We start from the raw sequence: 23,672 nt of genomic DNA on the forward strand, positions 1-23,672 counted from the left end.
CATTTCAGAGACATAGTTGGATGCTCCAAACCCACTACCATTTCCATCTAAAAGGACAAGGGCAGCAGACATATGGGAACACCACCACTTCCAAGTTTCCCTCCAAGCCACTCACCATCCTGACTTGGAAATATATCGCCACTCCTTCACGGTTGCTGGGTCAAAATCCTGGAATTCCTTCCCTAATCGCATTATGGATCAACCCACAGCAGGAGGAATGCAGCGGTTCAAGAAGGCAGCTCACCACCACCTTCTCAAGGGCAACTGGAGATGGGCAAGAAATGCTGGCTGAGCTAGCGTTGCCCACATCCCGCAAAATGAATAGGGGAAAAAACAAATGCTGACCAATGCTGGGACCTGATTGTTGAAGAGCATGTGATAGATCTGAATGGCAGGTAACTAGGAAAATATAACAGGTAGTTTTGTCAATTACGAATGGCATTACTTCAGCACTGAGAAAAGACTTTAACTTGAAAGCTTGACATGTAGGATCTATATGGATTCAGTTAGGAATTGGCATGGACAAAAGGTCACTCGTGGCAGTTATTTCTTGGTCGTCTAACAGTAACTATAATTTAGGAGAGAGCATGCGAGAAGAAATGAAAGGGACATGGAAAAAAAAGTGCCACAATACTTTTAATCGAAGTGTAGATTGGAAGAAACACATTAAGAAGAAAAAGCTTTATTTACAGAGTGTTTTTGGATTTTTTTTGCATAGGTTGGTCTAGTGCCAACTACAGAGAATCTGTACCAGTCCTGGGAATGTGCAATAAGACAAGATTAATAATTAACCTCATGGGGTAAAGGAACCTCTAGATGACAGGGATCAAAACATGATAGATATTACATGTTCCATTTGAAAGGGAGCAGCGTGTATTCACAATTGGTGTTTTAAACTTGATTAAGAGTAATTATAAGGATGTTAAGGCATAGCTGTCTAAAATGGACTGGGAAATTAGGTTAAAAGATAGACAGTTGAGTTGCAATGTCAGAGTCTTACCGGCATGTTTAGTGATGCTCTGCAAAAATTTGTCTCACAAGGAAATAACATTGATTGAGGAAGATGCATCATCTGTAGCTAAATAAAGAAGCTAAGGGTAGCATTGAATTTAAAGAAACCCTGTCCAACCCTTCAAAGATTAGTGGTAGGGCAGAAGATTAGGTAGACTTTAAGAATAAAATTGTGGATGAACTCCCATTTCTTCCCTTTGTTTTAGCTTGTTACATTCTGTTATAATGTCCTCCCTCTTCTCTCTCTCTCTCTCTCTGTCTCTCTCTCTCTCTCTCTCTCTCTCCCTCCCTCTCTCTCTCTCTCTCTCCCTCCCTCTCTCTCTCTTCCCCCCCCCCCCCCCAAACATTCCAGTGGAACTGTCTGTCCTTTCACGTCTGGCAAGTAGACACGCCATTTGTTCTGCCATTTTCACATTCCGATCACTTAATCTGACCTAGCAATATCATTTTCTCTACTGGCACCTGACACCCACTACCCGCACACAACTCCTCCCCACCCCAACTGTAGCATAAATGCTGCTCCTTTCACACTTCACTTCAGCTCTGATGAAGGGTCATCTAGACTCAACATTAGCTTGCTCTCTCTCCATGGATGATGCTGACCTGCTGTGATCTTCAGCATTTGTTGTTATCTATCATAGAAATGTGCTAGAATCCAAAACTGAGAAGGTTTTATCTGGTAAAATATCTTAGAAAATCACAATTTGATTAGGCATAACAATCATGGTTTTGTGGAAGGGAAATCATGTTTAATTAATCTGTTTGAATTTTTCTGACGAGTAAAAAGCGGATAGAAGGGAGCTAGCTCGTTGATATCGTTTACTCCTATTTCAAAAAAGCATTTGTTAAAGTGCCACAATAAAGGTGACTGCAAAAGAGAAGAGCATGTGGCTCAGATATGTAAAGTTAACATATTAACATTGATTAAAGAGTTGATCAGTTAACAGGAAGCAGACAGTGGGGATAAATGGGTCATTTTTCAGATTGGTATGTTATTAATGGAGTATCACAGGGGCCAGTGTTAGTTCTTCATTATTTACGACATACATCAATGATTTGGATGAGGGCATCAAACATATGGAGTTTGATGCACAAGAACAGTAGTAGGTTGTCAAGAAGAGGAAGTGAGTCTACAAAGGGATGTAAACACATTAAGAAAGTGGGCAAAAAATAGCAGATGGAGTAAAACATGGGTAAATGTGAATTTACATTGGCAAGAAGAGTAGAAAATCAGTTTAATAATTAAACAGAGGGGTTGCAGAATTTGATGGTACAGAGGGATTTTGATTCTGGTGCTTGAATCACAGGAGGGTGGCATGTAAAGTTAACAAGTGATTAAGAAAGCAAATGAAATGTTGTTGTCCAAGGGCAAAGAGTCTAGCATATAAAAGTATGGAAGTTTTATTACAGCTCTGAGGGTCAGCATTATGTGCAGTTCTCATCCCCACAAAGTAATGGAGGCCTAGTCTTCAAATTTATTCAAGTCTGAGTTAGAAAGATTTTTGATATACAAAGATTTAATGGTGCAGGCACGAAAGGTGAAAGCACAGCCAGATCATCCATGATCTTCAAAAATAGTGAAACAAATTCAAAGTGCCAAATGACGTACTCTTGACCCCAAGTCCTAGGTTATTTTGAGGCTCTGTTACACATTGTAAGTCCATGGGCTTTATTATTAGTTCTAAGGCAGTGTTGTTGTGTAACTCAGGTTTTTTGATTATTCTTGGGTTTTGTTACAGTTCAATTCTGTATAGGTTACTGGTTATCCTGATACTGCATTGCAAAGTAATTCTTAGGGACTCATTGGATATTCTGAGACTATTACAGTGTAATTCCTTCGGGCTTGGTTGATTCTTCTTCGCCCACAGTATCTGCACTTCTAATACCCAGTGGTACCTAAGTCTAACAGGTGTAACATAAGGTGTGTGAATTAAATGTAACGGTTGGATTTTTATCTAGTGCCATATGGGTCTGAGTTTGTGAGGGGTTTGACAATTAATTTGAAGCCTTTCTGGAGCCATAATTCTTTTACAAACTCTATGAAAGACAGACAAACAGTGTTTTTCTGGACTGATAATGGAAATTTATTTGTACTGTGAGAGATTTATGATCTAACAGAGAAAACATTAAAAAGCATTCCAACAAAATGTGAGGCTGGATGAACACAGCAGGCCCAGCAGCATCTCAGGGGCTCAAAAGCTGACGTTTCGGGCCTTGACCCTTCATCAGAGAGATCTCTGATGAAGGGTCTAGGCCTGAAACATCAGCTTTTGCTCCTGAGATGCTGCTGGGCCTGCTGTGTTCATCCAGCCTCACATTTTATTATCTTGGATTCTCCAGCATCTGCAGTTCCCATTATCATTAAAAAGCATTAGCCTGCTTTTGATTTTAATCGGTCAGAATTTATTTTTGCTGAGGACAAAATCCTATTACTTGAAAAGCTTTTGGTTTTCATTCACAAAAGACTTTGGAGTTAGATATGAGAGCAATTTCAGCTGGAAAAATGAGTTAGTATTGAACAGTTAAGAAATTGGTCATTTTTCTGAGAGTTTTGAAATTCCATGCGAGTAGTTTTTGATTAATCCTGAAGGGATTATTTGTAGCTGGGAAAGTCTCTATTTTTCAATGTGACAATAATCAAGACTGAAATATGTAAAAATAATTAAATCGACCCTTTGGGTGTAATAATAGAGAAGGGAACACTCCCTCTAGTGTTTGAATATTGCAAAGAGATGGTGTTTGGATAGTTGGGATTGTATTTTTCCTTTCAAAATATTTCAAATTGTGTTATGTGTAAACAACTTAGTTTGTTCTATTTTATCTGATTTCTTCTGCATAATGAACTTCTGATTTGTTGTTAAAACTAAATCTGTAGCATTGCATGTTTGTATTTTGTTGACAGACCACCTTGTTGAATGAAACAGTAATATGATAAATCAAGCAGATTTCCATTTGGGATCTAACGTGTCTTGTAGTAACATCAGCTGGGACCATAACAAAATGTTGTTGCGGTATTAAAGCATAATTCTGTGGAGTTTACTGGTTATTCCGGCCTGTGTTACAGTATATTATGTAAGGTTTATTAGTTTCTGCTAGGCTTTGTAACAATACAAGTGTTTGCATTCCGCTGTTCTTGTTGATGGTCACCACTCATCTCACTTGCACAAACTCTTTCTCCAGTTCTTTCACTTGGATGTTTATAACAGCGATGGCTCCCCCCTAACTGTGGATCAGATTCACATGCAGCTGCAGCAAATCAGGAATCTGTCATGGAAAACAGATAAGGAGCCATTGGGCGTACTAACCAGTGACCACAGGAACACTTGGGGACAGGCCTACAATACCCTCATGAAAGGTAGAGTGAAACAATGCAGTGTTGGAGAGGACATAAACCTGTTTAGTTGCAGGCTAAATTTTGAAAAGCTGCTAAATGTTGTAAAAATGTCCTCTTCAGTTTTGTTTTCTATAAAACATCCACAACTTAAGTCAACCCAGAATTGTTTAAGACTGAATCGGTTTTGCCATATGCACCATGCAGTGAGGAATGTGTTGACATTAGGTAAGTGTAACAGAAGGTAAAGGCATTAACTAGATACCTTGTGCTAAAAGATAAAGCAGGGATATGTCTGACTGTGCCCTTAAAGGAGGTTTAGGACATCCAACCCATCATGTCAGGGAATATTATCCAATTCAAGAAAATCCAGTTTTTGAAGATAAGTCGGAAAACTATGACAAGAAAAATGTGTTGCTGCTCACCTTGTCTGAACGTTCACCATTATACATGGAGCACCAAGTAATTTGATTTTACTTTTGATATCTGAATATTGTGCATAAGAGTATTGCATTCTAAAATTGTGATTTCTGTCTCTTACAAAAGATTTTGTAAATATACACAGTCATTACTAATCCCTGGATAACAAAGCGTGGATCTGGATGAACACAGCACGCCGAGCAGCATCTTAGGAGCACAAAAGCTGATGTTTCGGGCCTAGACCCTTCATCAGAGAGGGGGATGGGGTGATGGTTCTGAAATAAATAGGGAGAGAGGGGGATTACAAGAGAGTTGCAGTGGGAGAGAGATCCTCTGAGGTTGGTCCGGAGGGAGGAGGGTAACGTCTTCAGGTTAGGCATCTCTGGAAGAGGCTTCGCAGTGAGGTTAAAATTGTGATCGGAGATAAAGGGAACTGCAGATGCTGGATTCCTGACTGTTCTTGTTCTTTTGCTGGTTGAACCATAGAATGGTAGCAACAAAGGAGGAGGTCATTCTGCTTTGAGACTGTCAGTTCTCTGAATAAACAAATTAATTTTCCCACCCTCTTCTGCTCTTCCCCTGTAGCCCTGTAGATGTTTTAACCTTAACTGTCTGTACAATTACTTTGTGAAATTCACAATTGAATCTGCCAACACTCCTGGGTAGTATGTAAGAGATCCTAATCATGATATGTAATTAAATAAAAAGTATTTATTTTACCTTTGGTTTGTTTGCCAGTCTTGTCAATTTAATTTGATGTCTTCTGGTTCTTGATCCTTCTGACCATGGAAACATTTACTCACTATCTGTTTTATCCAAACCATGATCAAATCTCCTCTTAAATTTCTCTTTTCAGAAGAGAACAATCCCAGCTTCTCTCATTACTGAGGTTGCACATCTCTGGAACAATTCTTCTAAATTTTTTTCTGCACCTTTTCAAAGCCTTCACATTTTTCCTAAAATGAGGTGATCGGAATTGGACACAAATGGCAGTTGTGGCCAAACCAGAGAATTACAAAAGTTCATAATAACTTACTTACTGTTGGTTGTAATTTATCCTGCATGCAGCCTCACTTGTAGGAAGTAGGGCTATAGGAAAATTGAACACTTCATTTAGAAACAGAATTACTATGTATTGAATACAGTTCCCTTACATTACAGTACTTTACGTTGTATCTAATATATAAATAAACAGTACCCAATGTTCTAAAATGATAAATGAATTGTAAAGAGTAGTCCTAGAGAATTTAATTACCAGTAATGGATGAAGAACAGGGAGGCACAACTTTAAAATGAAGGCTTGGTCATTCAGGAAGAAATCAACACACTTCTTAAAAGGCCAAGTGGAAATGGAAAATTTCTCCCTAACATATCCATATTACACCCCCTCCCCCAACAAAGTCAATTGAATGTTTCAATACCAAGAGAAGACTTTTATTTCAAAAGGATATCAGGGAAAGAGAGGTAGGTAAAAGGCATAAAAATGGATTTGCAATCTACACCACCCATGATCTGGTTAAATACAGGAACAGGCTCAGATGTCTCTTTCCTTCCTTTCAGTACGGTTTATGCTTTTTACTATAATGCACTTATTGTTATCATCCTCAGACAAACTGAACAGAGAATCTGTACGGGCCATTCAGAAGAGCATTTTCACCGTGTGTTTAGATTCTCCAGTCCTGAAGATCTCAGAGGAGAAGTATACAAGCCGCATGGCAGCTCAAATGTTGCATGGAGGCGGAAGCTACTCAAACAGTGGCAACCGATGGTTTGACAAAACTCTGCAGGTAGGAGAGACTGAGACAGCATGCTGAACTCATTCCAGCATTTAATGATCTAAGAAGAGATGCATTTGCACAGTACCATATTAAGAGTGCATTGAGCATTTAGATGTGTCACTGTTCAGTGTTAAAAGTATCAAATTTCATTTCCAATCCAACACTGAAAGATGCGTACTGTAGGAACTCAATATAGTTTTTGCATGAAATGTGCTAAATTTACATGGTTGGTACATGCTCGATGGGTACACAAACGAATACTGTCTCTTTGACCTTTTGCTGGTGACAAATGTTAGTTCCTCTGCCATGCATATGATTTGCACCAGATGCACACATTCGACACAGTCTGGTGCTGGGGCATGTAGATTCTCTTACCTCAGATACTGGGAAATCTGTGGTGACTAACTCACCTCCTGACTGCTCAAAGGATAATGTAGGAATAGGATGGTATACACCCTTGCTTGTCCAGATAGGTGCAGTTCCAACAATGCTCAAGGAGTTCAAAAACCACACAGCGTAACACAGACCACTGAACTGACATCCTATCCACCACCTTTTAAGGTTTCCTATTGCCCTCCAGTGGTATACAGTCACTGCAGTGTGCACCATAAATAATATTCATTACAATAAATTACCCAGGCTCTTTCAACAGCACATTCCAAACCTGTGTCCTCTACCTCCTTGTCTAACCAGCCCTCCAAAAGGGAAAACTCCCTTTGTAACAGCAACACGAGGAATAAGTAAAAAATGCAGTCCTTGCCAGTGATGTTCACATCCTAATCAGTAACAATAATTCTTAAAAAAAAAAATGGCTCTTCATAGACTGGAGTAGGGGATATCTTGTTGAAACTAAAGTGGACCTTTGGAGGAAATAATTGGCACTTTGTACCAAAGCTTGTGCAATTTGTGTAATTTTGCCACAATCAGAATGCCAATGTGCTCATATCTACATGAGAATTCCCATGTTGTTAGGATCACATTGGATCTTTCCATGATCTCTGCTAAGAAAAAGCAACTTGGCGTCTTCTCTCCCTGTGATAGCAAATGTAAATTAAATAATCAAGTTTTACCTTCATGTATTAATGAAAAATTCAGTCAGCTACAGCTGCAATCGTCCTTGTATCTGAGCACTTGTATCTGAATACTTAAGCATATCTCTTTGTGTTGCAGTTCATTGTTGGGGAGGATGGATCTTGTGGTGTTATATATGAACAGTCTTCTGCAGAGGGCCCACCCATTGCCACCATATTGGACCATGTTCTCGATTATTGGTAAGAAAATGCATATAGAACAGAATGAAATCCTTCTTTAATTTAAAATGTTCTAAATATGTCCTTATTTTTCCTCCTCTTTTACCTTTCTTTCCCCCCTATCTTTTAAGAAAGCATATGGATGGCTAAGGATTATCTCAGTGCAGAAGACTGACAGTCATTGTTGATACTGGAGACATGAACATTATGTGCAGGAGCATCTCAGGAGCACAAAAGCTTTTGTGCTCCTGAGATGCTGCTGGGCCTGCTGTGTTCATCCAGCCTCACATTTTATTATCTTGGATTCTCCGGCATCTGCAGTTCCCATTATCACATGAACATTGTGTTTGTTTCTTCCTGCTACTAAAGTAACTTCTGGCAAATAGGGTTAAGGGCTCCAAAGTGATAGCAACACAGAAATGTCATGCTTAAAGCTCTAAATTAGTCAAACTTTTATTAGGGTTCTGACAGGACAGAATACTGGCAGACTGTAACTTTTTTGTAAGAAATTAAGAGAATTTCTTAAGTAACGAAGCAATACTTAATAACTAGGTGATATTTTACAAGGTACACATGACCAAGTCTCTCCCAAGCATCTTTGTCACTGACCAACATTTAACTGTGGTCTGACTGGACTTTCTTCTTCTGTTTCTTTCTTCTTCAATCTTTTTTCTGAGAACCTTTGTAACTGTATACTAAATCCTTTCAGACAGTACGTTTTATCCCTATCTAACTCCAGTATACAGGAATTCTCTTACCAAATTTGGTTAAAAGCATCTAACTTACAACATTCATAGCAAAATCAATATGATTGATACTCCATTGATGCTCCATTCAAAGTTATATCAACAGGCCACAATACTTTATCAATAGCTACATCCCAAACTACAATAAAAGAAAGTTAGCCTGCAGACACATTACTGGGTTTATGTTGTTCTTTACGATTTGTGTCTTTAGTTTTCAAACAGAAGTATGCAGACAGAATGACCATTTATGTTTAGCCCAATCTATGCAAAGGCTTGGTCCTTGTAGTAACAGTTAACTCCTTGTTTGACCAAAGACCATACAAACTTGTGCAAAACATTGTTCCTAAAATTCAAAGCACCAGGAGTAATATATTCAAACCCATATTTCAGACAACTTGTGAGTATCCTTGGTATTTTTTCATTGTTTTACCAAGCAGGAAGGAAAGGTATGTATTTACATAGCTCCATTCATGATCACAAGGTAACCCTAAATGTTTTACAGCCGATGAAATAGTTTTGAAGTTTAGTCAATGTTACAGTGCAGAATTTGTAGAAACCAGATTGTCCATAACAAAATCCTACAAACAGCAGATAATCTGTTTTCGGTGAAGTTAGTGGAGGGTATGCATCGACGCATAAACTGGGCATAATTTACCTGACTGTCTTAAAATAGATCTTCTACATCCACCTAGTAGGTCAGGTGAATTCTTGGCTTAAGTCTCAATAAAAAGACAGAATCCCTAACAATGCAGTGTTACCAAAATATGCACTGAAATGGCAGCATTAAGCTTTATGCTCAGGCCCTAGAATGGGATTTGAGCTTTCAGCCTCCTTACTTAAAAGTAAGAGTACTAAAAACTGAGCCACAGCCAATACAACCTCATCCCAGTCCACACGAATTAAAGTACTTCTATTCATTTCTCAGTAGCATGAGACATGGACACTCAAATCAAAATAATTGACATGCAATAACGAGTAATAAACTGGATCCAAATTTTCTCTACCTGTTTGTAATTTGACACATAATTAATTCAATCTGCTGGTATACTGACCACCCCAAAGTTGTTTTAAGCAGCATTGCCAGTAAATGGTTTTCCCATTTAGTCAGGAGTGATGTAAAGGAAAAACTGGTTTTTTTTCAAATTGTTTTTCAAAGTCAGTTTAATCTGGTAAATAAAATTAACTGATTTATGGAAGAAAGGGGTGGAAAGCCATATACGTCATATGGTTTTTTTTCACAATTAGTCTCACCAACCTAAATAGGAGAGTGTATGTTTAAGCTCCTGGGTAGAGATAGTGAGAAGGGATGGAACACTGAATCTAAATGTCTGATTGTAGATTTTGATCAGAACTTGTTGTAAGGCAAGTTGCAGAATGAGCTCCATTTCCCACTGAATTGGGTGAAAATAACATCCGCTGATGACGATAACAGAAACTGTAACCAGTTCCCGAATGCAGGCTGACTTAGGGAACAATTAACTTTGTAAATTATATGCCATTCAGAAGTGATTGACACTTGTTTTGTAAATCAATGCTTATGTTTATAAAGGATAAAATGTCTAATTCATGTGTTGCATTTATAGTAAGGACCCAGATACAGTTCGAACACCCATGATTCCACTGCCTTTACCAAAGAAACTTTATTTTTACATCACTCCAGAGATTAAGAGAGATATTGAGCATGCCAAACAGAACCTGGACATGTGAGTATTGTACCTGCCAGTTGTGTTTTTGGGTATTTACAAGACTGGATGAAAGGAATGTAAAAATTGTATGTGTCTATTACCTGTGATTCGGCTCTTGGTTTATATCACTTAATCCAGTATTCATATTGCTTCTCTCAGATAATGGTTTCCTTCCAACTTGATTAATGGGGTAAAGACAAGCCTGAATGCACACATACCTTCAAAATAAGGAGATTTATTCTGTGCATCTACAGTCATGAAAGTTTAATTGTGTCTGTAGAAAACATGTTTACAATTTTGCCATGCTCTGTGGAAATTCCACCCTTTGGACATCTGCCCAGAATTGGTTAGGTAGAATTTTAACTTGGTTTCACTTTTCTTTTCAAAGCTATTAGCTTGAAATTGGCCAAACTCGTGCAGTAAGTTGCAAAGTTTTAAGTGTGAATTCTGTTCGATAAAACTCACCATTGATTTAGGATGAATTGGTCACCATTGGGAAGTTTGATAAATTACCCCATTTCCTGGCTCTCAAGGAGGCTTTGAGAAAATAAGCAATTTCTTTTGGGTGGAAGGAGATTAGGCACATTTAAAAACATTTAAAATGCATTTTTCCATTTCATAATTAGGCTGTGAGTGTCTTTGGCAAGACCTGCAGATGTCACATATCCCTGTTTGTCCTTGAAGTTGACAGTAAATTTCTGTTGTCCATGTGGTGTTGTTACATTTACGGTGCTATTGGGGAGGGAGTTCAGCTACAGAGAGGAAAATGTCACTGGATGACTATGGAGGGAAATGTGGAGGTGATGCTGCCCTTCTGCTTCCCAGTGGTAGGGGTCACAGGTTTGGAAGCTACTGTCAAAGTAGCCTTGTCAAATTGCTGCAGGGCATTTTGTGGATGAGCCATAGTGCTGTAACTGACTGTCAGTTATGAAGGAAGTGCATGTTGGAAGTGGTGGATAGTAAGCCATTCAAGGAGGCAGTTTTGTCCTGGGTGTTGCTCAGTTTCTTTAGACTACGTTGTGCATTCATGCAAGCAAGTGTGAAGTATGCAAGCACAAACCTGACTTATACCCAGTAGATGGTACGCATGCTTTGGGAACCAATTGTTGAGCTACTCAGCACAGAATTCCCACCCTCGGACCTGTTCTTGTAGCTACTATGTTTGTGTTTCTAACCACGTTGAGGTTTTGGTCACGGTAAAGCCAGGATATTGGGAGCGGGTGATTAAGCAATGGTAATGGTATTGAATGTCAAGGAATGATGGTTAAATTCTGCCATGTCAATCATGGTCTTGGCTGGCACTTGTATAACCTAAAGGTTACTTCTTATTTACTAAGAAACATATGGTTTAATGACCAAATAATTCTGTACATGTTTCTAAAAAAGCTCATTTTCTGACTTATAATTAGATCACTCACAGATGTGAAACATATACCATGCCTCAAAGTGCTCTCATTTTGTGATGAACCCTTTCAGCTGTATTAATATAATTTCACCAAGTTACCACTTTAATCTATTCAGGAACATTTTAAAAATAAATTTTGCAAACCCAGGTGTACAGTTGAGTTTAAGGAGAAACTTGAAGATATATGCTTCAAAATTTATTCCTGATCGCACATAATGCAGAAACTTTATGCTGTGTTTATCTTTGTAACATTTCTGATACAATAAATTATTTCTGAAAATTTGAGAGTTGCTTTAAGACCAATTTTTGCCATCGTGAATGGTGACTGACTTGATTTGAATTTCTCCTTGTTTTTTATTCAACCCCTTAGTTAGAAGATAAGTACATGCATGTAGGCAGTACTTTAGATGGATAAAGGACATGCCTAGAAAGTTCCAGAAGTGTTTCTCGAAAAAAGCGTTGTAGTTTTGCAAATTCAGAAAGTTATGTGAAGAACAATTCCATCAATAAAACATGGAAGCTACACAAGGATCTCTTAATGTACTGGTTCTGATGGAAACCTAGGCCTTAATTGTATCCATCTAATCCTGTTCTGTGCATTTTGTTCCTAGACAAAATTATTGTGGAATCATAAAATAGAGACTCGGCTGAAATTGTACTTTTGTTACAGTTTAGTTAATGACTTGGACATCAGCTGCTTCACGTATAGAAACTTTGGCAAGAACTTCCCCAAACTACATGGAATAAGTCCAGACTCCTTTGTTCAGATGGCACTGCAGTTGGCGTATTTCAGGTATGTACTCCATGGTGGAACAAAAGATTTCAAACTGTCATTCTCATAATGTTGAATTTAATCCAATACAGCTATTAGGAATTCACTCACAATTTGATACACTCAGTAATTAAAGTTAGTACAAATGCTATTGGAATTGAATGACATTTAGGATCTGTACTAATGCTGTTCACCGTGACTTGTTCTTGACTGATAGTGCCTTGTATTAGGGTTCTCCAGAGCTTCGTTACTCTTTACGTTTCACATTTGTATGAATTATTTTGGAGGAACTTTTAAGACCTTTATAGAAGGTCTTGTTCACTATCTGGTTGTCAAATTCATCTACATTGTTCACCTCAACTCCTGTCTTTGATAGAATAGTTAGAAAGTGGATATTACCATCAGTTAAAAAGTCACTGAATTCCCATTGGATTTGGAACATAGAACGTTACAGCACGGTACAGGCCCTTCAGCCCTCGATGTTGTGCCGACCTGTCATACCAATCTGAAGCCCATCTAACCTACACTATTCCATGTACGCCCATGTGCCTCGCCAAAGATGACTTAAATGTACTGAATCTACTACCGTTGCAGGCAAAGCGTTCCATACCCTTACTACTCTCTGAGTAAAGAAACTACCTCTGACATCTGTCCTATATCTTTCACCCCTCAATTTAAAGCTATGTCTCCTCGTGCTCGCTGTCACCATCCTAGGAGAAAGGCTCTCCCTATCCACCATATCTAACCCTCTGATTATTTTATATGTCTCAATTAAGTCACCTCTCAACCTTCTTCTCTAACAAAAACAGCCTTAAGTCCCTCAGCCTTTCCTCGTAAGGCCTTCCCTCCATACCAGGCAACATCCTAGTAAATCTCCTCTGCACCCTTTCCAAAGCTTCCAAATCCTTCTTATAATGCGGTGACCAGAACTGTATGCAATACTCAAAGTGTGGCCGCACCAGAGTTTTATACAGCTGCAGAATAACCTCTTGGTTCTGGAACTCGATCCCTCTATTAATAAAAGCTAAAACACTGTATGCCTTCTTAACAGTCCTGTCAACCTGGGAGCAACTTTCAAGGATCTGTGTACACGGACACCGAGATCTCTCTGCTCAGCTACACTACCAAGAATCTTACCATTAGTCCAGTACTTTGCCTTCCGGTTACTCCTACCAAAGTGCATCACCTCACACTTGTCCGCATTAAACTCCATTTGCCACCTCTCAGCCCAGCTCTGCAGCTTATCTATGTCTCTCTGTAACCTATGGCATCCTTCGTCACTGTCCACAACTCCACCAACCTTAGTGTCGTCTGCAAATTTACTAACCCATCCTTCTACGCCCTCATCCAGGTCATTTATAAAAATGACAAACAGCAGTGGACCCAACACCGACCCTTGCGGTACACCACTAGTAACTGGTCTCCAGGATGAACATTTCCCATCAACTACCACCCTCTGTCTTCTTTCAGCAAGCCAAATTCTAATCCAAACTGCTATATCTCCCATTTTCCCATTCCTCCGCATTTTGTACAATAGTCTACTGTGGGGAACTTTTTCGAACACCTTGCTGAAATCCATATACACCACATCAACCGGTTTACTCTCATCTACCTGTTTGGTCACCTTCTCAAAGAACTTAATAAGGTTTGTGAGGCACGACCCACCCTTCACAAAACCGTGCTGACTGTCGCTAATCAATTTATTCTTTTCTGGATGATTATAAATCCTATCTCTTATAACCTTTTCCAACACTTTACCAACAACTGAGGTAAGGCTCACTGGTCTATAATTACCAGGGTTGTCTCTACTCCCCTTCTTGAACAGGGGAACCACATTTGCTATCCTCCAGTCATCTGGCACTATTCCTGCAGACAATGACGAGTTAAAGATCAATGCCAAAGGCTCGGCAATCTCCTCCCTGGCTTCCCAGAGGATCCTAGGATAAATCCCATCCAGGCCAGGGGACTTATCTATCTTCACACTCTGCAGGATTTCTAATACCTCTTTCTTGTGAACATCAATCCCACCTAGTCTAGTAGCCTGTATCTCAGTATTCTTCTCGACAACATTGTCGTTTTCTAGAGTGAATACTGTCGAAAAATATTCATTTAGTGCTTCCCCTATCTCCTCTGACTCCACACACAACTTCCCACTGCTATCCTTGATTGGGCCTAATCTTACTTTCGTCATTCTTTTATTCCTTAAATACCGATAGAAAGCTTTAGGGTTTACCCTGATCCTATCCGCCAACAACTTCTCACGTCTCCTCCTGGCTCTTCTGAGCTCTCTCTTTCGGTCTTTCCTGGCTACCTCGTAGCCCTCAAGCGCCCTAACTGAGCCTTCACATCTCATCCTAACATAAGCCGCCTTCTTCCTCTTGACCAGAGATTCCACTTCCTTCGTAAACCATGGCTCCTGCGCTCTACAGCTTCCTCCCTGCCTGACAGGTACATACTTATCTAGGACACACAGGAGCTTTTCCTTGAATAGGCTCCACATTTCTAATGTGCCCATCCCCTGCTCCCTAAATCCTGCCTAATCTCATCGTAATTGCCTTTCCCCCAGCTATAACTCTTGCCCAGTGGTATACACCTATCCCTTTCCATCACTAAAGTAAACATAACAGAATGTGATTGCTATCACCAAAGTACTCACCTACTTCCAAATCTAACACCTGGCCAGGCTCATTACCCAGTACTAAATCTAATGTGGCTTCGCCCCTTGTTGACCTATGTACATGCTGTGTCAGGAAGCCCTCCTGCACACACTGGACAAAAACTGACCCATCTAGTGCTCCCAGTCAATATTTGGAAAGTTGAAACCCCTCATGACAACTACCCTGTCTCTCTCACTCCTATTGAGAATCATCTTTGCTATCCTTTCCTCTACGTATCTGGAACTATTCGGAGGCCTATGGAAAACTCCCACCCAGGTGACCTCTCCTTTCCTGTTTCTAACCTCAGCCGATACTACCTCAGTTGACGAGTCCCAAACATCCTTTCTGCAACTGTAATACTGTCCTTGACCAACAATGCCACACCTCCCCCTCTTTTACCATCTTCTGTTCTTACTGAAACATCTAAATCCCGGAACCTGCAACAACCATTCCTGTCCCTGCTCTATCCATGTCTCCGAAATGGCCACAACATCAAAGTCCCAGGTACCAACCCATGCTGCAAGTTCACCCACCTTATTCCGAATGCTCCTGGCATTGAAGTAGACACACTTCAAACCAACTTCTTGCTTGCCAGTGCCATCTTGCGTCCCTGAAACTTGATTTCGGACCTCCCTACTCTCAACCTTTTCTGTACTCGAACTACAATTTTGGCTCCCATCCCCCTGGTGAATTAGTTTAAACCCACCCAAATAGCCTTTGCGAATTTTTCCCCCCCCCAGGATATCGGTACCCCTCTGGTTCAGGTGAAGACCATCCTGCTTGTAGAGCTCATTAGTGACTTTCTTGCTCGTAGTTCTCGTCTTCTGCTCAAACATAATCATCTCTCTTCAATTAACTCTTGTAAATCTTTTTGTAATCTGGATGCCCTTTGTCAAAACAACACTTTCCCTTCTCTAGCACAAACAGCTCTGGTTTGTTCAATTTTTTTCAACTTTTATTCCTCTCGCGCTCGTAGTATCAATTTTTCACACTTTCTGAAACGGGTGGCCCTCACTGGCCAAAACTGCACACATTAGAAATGGGGTGCATGAATAATTTGTTTCAATGTGGATGTTTAACTTCCATTTCAAATTATCTTTTCAATTCAGCAACAAATGCAGCTGCTTGGTCTGTCTGCTTTTGATAATCCATTGCATTGGTTTCTCTGATATTTATGGCTATTCCACAGATACATCCATCCATTGTTGGTTTAAAGTATTGATACCCACATATGCAACAAATGTCATATCAGTTGCTATATTCAGAGACATGGCTGTGCCTTTGGTTGTTGTTTCATTCCTATCCAGATAGCATTTTCTTAACAATGGCAAGAGAAATAGAGCTACAGCATCTAAATCAGTCACCTTTCAATGAGAAACTAATTTAACCTGAATTGCACTCAACAGCCCCAGCATGTTATGGGAATTCTCATTTGTCAGTTTAAAATTTTGAGGCTTTATAAACCTGTTGGCAGATTATAAGTACAGTAAGTTCTTCAGGGCCACATATCCTAGCACTGCAGTTTAATGGTAGCGTAAGCCTTCCTGCCTGGTAACAATGGCATGCAGCTCCAAACAGCTGAAACACTAAGGCTGCATATTAACTCCCATGTAGCAATGTACCAAGATGTATTCAGAAGTCATGTTTCAGAGCCAGATAGCAATTGTTTTTAAACATGGATTCAGTTTGAAAGAATGTTTTGATTAGTTCATGGAATGTGGGCATCACTGACTAAGCAGCATTTTTTACCCATCCCTAATTGCAGAGAGAACAGTTAGCAGTAAGTCAAATTGGAGTCCCATATTGGCCAGACCAGGTAAGAATGTCCGATTTCCTTCCCAAAATGACATTAGCGAACAAGGTAGATTTTCACAAATTTACACATGGTCTCTCTTAACTGAGGTTTAAGTACAGCTTTTTATTGAATTCAAGTTTCAGCATCTGCCATGGTGATAGAATTTGGACCTTTATCCCCAGAACATTCTGCATGAATAGTTCTGTGATATCAACTTCCCATAACATCAAATGCAATTTTAATCTGATGTCAACCCAAAATCATCTTGGTACCAAGTATAATAGGAATAATAATAGGAACTGCACATGCTGGAGCATCTGAGATAACAAGGTGTAGAGCTGGATGAACACGGCAGGCCAAGCAGCATCAGAGAAGCAGGAAGACAGACGTTTCGGGCCTGAAGAAGGGTCTAGGCCATAAAAGTCAGCCTTCCTGCTCGGCCTGCTGTGCTCATTCGCTTCTATACCTTGTTATCTCTATAAAATAACAGCCCTGGTTTGAGTTAATCTATTCTGTGTTTAACAGAATTAACTGTTTTCAACCATGCTTATTACTCTTACTTTTATTGCTCTTTGCTGCTACTTACAGGATGTACAAGGAACTCTGTGCCACATGTGAGAGCGTTTCGATGAGAAACTTCCATCTAGGACGCACTGATGTAATCCGATCATCATCTACAGATTCTTTGGAGTTTGTGATAAGCATGGATGACCCAGAAAAGGAGGTATTTTGTCATTGAAAGTGTGTTTTTCCCCGAGCCCTGAAATTAATTTCTCAGCCTGTCTGATAACAACAATAGAAAATTGATGGCTTTTGAAATTTGAATCATTGCAGGAGGTTAAATTGAGAGTGGCCTTGAATTTGTGTATGTGGAATAGAGTTGTGCATTTTCATTCTTTTGGTATCATGTAATCAAATCTTTCTCATTGAATCTCTTGGCATCAACACTTTATTGCCAGGTCAGGTGTATCAAGGTCTCATTAAATCAAAACTCCTCCAAAAATTTAACTCCAACCATATTGTGTATGGATTTGAGATTTCTTATTAACGCTGTCTATTTGGTCAATTTATATATTTAAAAATGATCTAGACTTGGAGTCTGCTTGAAGCTGGTTTGGGAATAGCTGAATCTATTTTCCACTGGAGCAGTAGTCACTGAGAATTTTCATTCACTGGCCCCGATACTTATGATTCCAGTGATAACTCTCACTGGGAAATGTCATTCATTAACTCCAGTACCAAATTCTACTGGAGACCATCACTTATGGAGCTCAGCACTGACTCTTCCTGGAGAATCTCTCTTACTCATCCTTGCTGGGAAACATTATTCCCTGACCCAAGTACTGACCGCAATTGCAGACTGTCACTGGAGAATCTCTCTCACTCACCCAGTCACTGAATCACACTGGGACATCTCCAGTCAGTAACGCCCGCACTGATTCACTGGGATCTGCACTCTGGTTGTAATGAGATTAAGAGAAAATAGTATATTTAAGGTGTAAGATCTAATTAAGTGAAAACAAATTGATCATACGCAGTTCTGTCTGACATTATGGACATTAATTACACAAGAAATTCCTCTCCTCATAACATGCTACAAAATGTGTGATCACAAATCAACTTTTTTCCAGTAACGTTTTATTTTACTTTGGGTAATTTAATAATGATGTAATTTTCTTCACCTTGAATAACAGATAAACCAGAAGAGAGCAGCACTAGGGAAAGCTGTTGATTGCCACAGTGCTTATACTGACATGGTAAGATGACGTATGGAGAACCTGAACTATTAATCCTCGTGAATCAGGCTGCACTGCTTTTCCATTCATGAGTTTGGCCTTTCTTGTTGCATTTGTGATCCATTTTCGTTGGTCAGTCCCACAGTCAGTGTGATTTCAGTTAAAATTATTGGACATGAAAATATTGTTTCTTACACAAACATCTCCAAGTAGAATTGAGTGGGATAATGGTTGATTATAAACACTGGAAGAAAAGGTGAGATTCTGACCCTGCTTTTATCGAATCTTAAAAGTTATACATGAGACATGTGAAAGAATTACTTGAATCTGTAGAAGTGACAATTAAGACTCATTTGAGGGAATGTGAGTAGTGATAAGGAAGAATTGAATTTCGAGGAAGATGGAGAGAACGATAGATAATTTTTATATTTCAGTTCGTAATATAGCTGTTAATCACTTTTCACGTTATCACTGGGATGTTAGTCTGTTCAGAACCATGAAATTAAGTAAACCTTATTATTGTGATAAGTGAAAGCCACAAGAAGGATTATATATTCAATGCCGTTGGTATACAGACAGTGGTAGATAATAATAAAGCTCAGGGTATTTAATGCAATTTATAGCTTAAGTATCTAGTTCTACAGTTTTCTATAATATTAGGCCTTGAATTATATGGATAGGTCAGGATCATTAAAGCAGTGAGCACTCATTAGACATCTGTGTAACTTGAATACAATGTTTAACTTTCAATAATAATCTTATTTTGTTTCACTCACAGGCAATTAAAGGATTGGCAATTGACAGACATTTGCTGGGCTTGAAGCTCCAGGCTATTGAAGAGGGTCTGAGTGTACCAGAGATTTTCATGGACACATCTTTTGCAGTGGCAACACACTGGAGACTCTCAACAGGGCAGGTAGGTTCAAGTTGGAACAGGGAATGATGAATGATGATTTCCATTTTCATAGACAATGAAGCATATCTGGGAGTGAGTGCTGTGTGGTGATGCTACTGACAGTTCAGGTGGCTAAGAGTCCAAACAATAAAATTCGAGTACTTTGTTTCATAGGTCATTATATGTTCATGAAACTATTTTACAGTGTCTCCATTCTTTTCTTTAAATATGTGGTTGTGTTCGATACCTTCCAATCTATGGTGATCATTTGAAAATCTAAAGAATTCCAGAAGATCAAAACCAAACCATTAACTATCGCTGTGGCTACTGTCCCACTCTTCTCCAGATGTACACCCTGGAATATTTTCCAAGGGGAACAGCAATTTAGGACCTCACAAAGAAACACCTTCAATGAAACTGTAATGTTACTGAGGAGGACTCCAATAACAAAGCATTTAAGTGTCAGCCTGAATTAAAAACTCCAATTAGAATGATAATGGAGCACATATTTTATTAGCTGAAAATGAGGCAGTTGAAAAAAAACGAAATTTGGGAATATGTTGGAACTTGCAAAATTGGAGGGCAATGTACAGGATATCGGAGGAGATTGTTTGTTTACAAATTGCTATGCCATTGCAAGATCAAGCTATTTGATTAAAATGGTTAAAATTGAAATTAAACATTATGGGACAACACAGTGATGTAAGGACTAATACATCTATAGCTTGATTTTTAAAAGTTTGGCTCATGAATAGCCACAAAATTTAACATGGAATATTCTTGCATATTATTGAGCACTAGACTATGTTGGATTTGCATTTTTTTTTCTGTTGTACAAAGCAAAACAAGAGGTTGGTTATGATCAGTGCATTTTTTAAAACGAATATTTGTCACTGACAAAATCAGGATATGTTGCCTATGTCTAGTTGTCCTTTAGAAAGTTTTGCTGCTTTGCGTACAAGAGCACTTCTGGATTGCTGAGTTGTCTTTAAGTCACTTCAGTTCATCTGGTGTAAGTACATCAACAGGGTTGTAAGAAAGAGTGTTTCAGGATTCTGACCCAGTGACAATGAAAGATTATTGATATAATTCAAGTCAGATGTTCATGTGGTGTTGAAGTCCCCATACACTTGCAGTCCTTGTTCTTCTCGGCATCAGAATCATGGTTGGGAAGGTGCTGAGACTGAGCACATTGGTGCACTTCTTGTAGTTGCTACAAATTGCTGCCATGATGCGTGGAGGAAGTAAAGGTTTAACCTGGCAGATTGGATGCTGATCAAGGGGGTGTCCCAGAAGATGGTTTTTGAATGTTGTTGGAGCTGTACTCATCCAGCAGACAAGCAGAACATATTCCATCTCACTCACTAGGCTGGAGGGATTGTTTAATGAGCAAAATTTAGATAGGTTGGGACCTTACTTGACAGAGTTTTGAAGAATGAGAGGTAATCTCATTGAAATGTGAGGGAACCTTAATTGTGTCTCAGGGTAAATGCTGAGAAGTTGTTCCCCCTCAGAGGAGAATCTGGGATGAGATAGCACAGTCTCAGAATAAAGGGGTGCCAATTTAAGACTGAAATGAGGAGGAATTTCTTATTTCAGGGTTACGAGCCTTTGGAGCTCCTTGTCAAGGAGACCTGCGGGGAAGAATCCTTGTCCATATTTAAATCTAAGATTCTTGATCAAGGGTTACAGGGAAAATGCAGAAAAGTGTATGTAAGGAATGTCAGATCACCCATGATCCTATTGAATGGCAGAACAGGCTTGAGGGGCCAAATGGCCTACTCCTGTTCCTATTTCTTGTGGCCACTTCTGACTTACTTTGTAGATGGCTCAGACTTTGAGGTGATGGCAGAGGAGATTTTTGCTGCAAAATTCTCAGCTTGTAACCACAGTAAGTTGGTGGAAGTTGGAATATTAATAAAAGCATTGGGAGGACTATCTAATGCTCAGTAACGTAAAAGTAAAATAAAGAATTGTGAATGCTAGTGATCTAAAACAAAAATACAAAGTGCTGGAGAAACTCAGCTATATGTCAGCATCTGTAGAGAGAAGAATAGCGTTAACATTGAGTCCAGTGAGCCTTCCTCATTAGCCTCTGGGCCATGCAGATAAAGATTAGATTTAACATCTCTCCTGCAGAATTGCTTCACAGGCAGACCAGTCAATGCAATTCAACAAGCAAAAATTGATTATGGTACATTGAGCTGTGCACTTCCATTCTTTTGGCATCTTGCAAACCACCCTCAATCCTTACAAGAGTTGGGTGGTCCGATCTACAGAATCGGCTGCAGTTACACTTTGATTCATTTAATCAGCATCAGCAGTCATGAGATCACATGCATCGATCTAAGATCCATCTTTTGATATACACACGGATGGTTTGGTGATAGAAATATGCTTTCTTTCCTTTTACTGAGTGTGCAAATTCCAAAATAGTGAACCTGCTAGAAGGAGGTACTTTTAGATGCTATGCATGTGTTATATATTTTGAAGTTGGGAGATTGGTCTTAAGTTTTTTTTTTCCTCCTACCTAGGTGGCTGCCAGAGCAGACTGTGTAATGTGCTTTGGTCCCATGGTGCCAGATGGATATGGCGTCTGGTACAATCCCTTGGAAGATCACATCAATTTCACTGTCTCTGCCTTCAACTGCTGTGAAGAGACTAATGCAGAATCATTTTCAAAATCGCTGGAGATAGCTCTATCAGACATGCAGAACTTAGTTTTACAAACATCTGGTCAGGCTGCATAGGGGAGTCTGGAAGGAAATGTCATTTGACTTAGAAGGAGCACAATACATTCTTTATCATGAAGTCATCTTCAAAACTTAACCAAATTGTTTGGTTGAGACAGATGGTCATTTGATCCAAATGCCCAACGAACTGAACTATTAGTTGGTACCCTTGCTAAAACCTAATTGCAAGATGCTGGAGGCTGTTCAAGCACAAGAATATGCTTCCAGTACATTTTAAAGGGCAAAGTTTAAAGATCTTGCTCTCAAAATGTGTTTAATGAAACTCAAATTTGTCATGCCTAGTATAATATACACCTATGTTGTATTTACAGTAATGTTACAAATGTGATGTGTTTGTGGATGTAAGAGATGGACTTCATTTATTTTTTCTGCTGAATACCCTCCTGTTACATAATTAGTGATGGCCACTTTCTCTGGTATAATTGACTTCCATTGAGGTCAATGTATGCAGGCAATGGAAATCTGGTACAGCTTTCAGTTAAATCCAATTACTTATCTTTTACCATCGTCATGCACGGTTTGCACTGCATGATTGCTTCTAATACCAAATAAATCTAATTATGTGGTCCAGTGAAGACCTGTAGAACCTGAACACTAATCTGAGATCTATTCTGTTCAACATACCATATACCTACCAGCCCTAAGGTGCCCTCATATTTCACATTTTGCTTGTGGTAACATTTGTGTTTTTGTACATGATACCCCCTGTATGGGATCCGAATTTGTTAGTGCCATTAGTGTAGGGTTTGGTCATGCAGCCACAGAAGTTCAACCGGAGTTACATGTGTTAAAGTTTGATTTAATCCCAAAGATGGTGATAAATAGTTACCATCCTTTAAAATGGAATGTTTGCTCGGAAACAATGATTTTGAAACATATTTCTCATGCAAATACAGTACACATTGCTGTACACATGTTGGTTCTTCCCAGTGTTATGAACACTACTATGAGTGAAAAAAGGTGATATGGTGCAACAAGCATTTTAAATAAACAGTTCATGAAATTTTTTGTTTCTCTCAACACATTTATTGGTGTTGTCTATTGCAAATGTGAATTGAGAATAATTAAAGTAACTTGTACAAAAACAGGAGTTGCTAGAAAAGCTCAGCAGGTCTGACAGCATCCATGAAGAGAGAAAAAAAATCAAAGTTAATGTTTCGGGTCCGGTTATCCTTTCTCTGAACAGCTGACTGACTTTTTCTTCACAGGTGCTGCCAGACCTGCTCAGCTTTTCCAGCAACTCCTGTTTTTCTCCCTTGATTTACGGCATTCGCAGTTCTTTTGGTTTTTATAAAGTAACTTGAGTTTGGCATCCATGTAGAATATTAAATTTGTCATATCTAGAACAAGTAGAGACTCAGCCGGAAGAGATCTGTTTTTTCCAATTGCTAGTAATATTCAACATTTTGCATTGCTATGGCTCATTGCACAGGGCAGG

The 23,672-nt window shown here is 39.2% G+C and overlaps 1 protein-coding gene across 6 annotated transcripts in view; it reads left to right on the forward strand.

Annotated features, from left to right (window-relative positions):
- Positions 1–23,237, forward strand: part of LOC125446446 (carnitine O-acetyltransferase-like) — a 62,657-nt gene extending 39,420 nt beyond the window's left edge. For all 6 annotated transcript variants that reach the window (XM_048520038.2, XM_059639591.1, XM_048520035.2 and 3 more), the window contains 9 exons: positions 4,192–4,366; positions 6,371–6,549; positions 7,711–7,811; positions 10,120–10,239; positions 12,297–12,419; positions 17,439–17,574; positions 18,545–18,607; positions 19,365–19,502; positions 22,016–23,237. In XM_048520038.2, coding sequence (XP_048375995.1) covers positions 4,192–4,366; positions 6,371–6,549; positions 7,711–7,811; positions 10,120–10,239; positions 12,297–12,419; positions 17,439–17,574; positions 18,545–18,607; positions 19,365–19,502; positions 22,016–22,231 — 1,251 coding nt within the window. In that variant the 3' untranslated portion in view covers positions 22,232–23,237. The remainder of the gene's footprint in view (positions 1–4,191; positions 4,367–6,370; positions 6,550–7,710; positions 7,812–10,119; positions 10,240–12,296; positions 12,420–17,438; positions 17,575–18,544; positions 18,608–19,364; positions 19,503–22,015) is intronic.
- The last annotated feature ends 435 nt before the right edge of the window (positions 23,238–23,672 follow it).

Source organism: Stegostoma tigrinum, chromosome 34 (assembly GCF_030684315.1).
Source record: "Stegostoma tigrinum isolate sSteTig4 chromosome 34, sSteTig4.hap1, whole genome shotgun sequence".
In the NCBI taxonomy this organism is placed as follows: domain Eukaryota; kingdom Metazoa; phylum Chordata; class Chondrichthyes; order Orectolobiformes; family Stegostomatidae; genus Stegostoma; species Stegostoma tigrinum.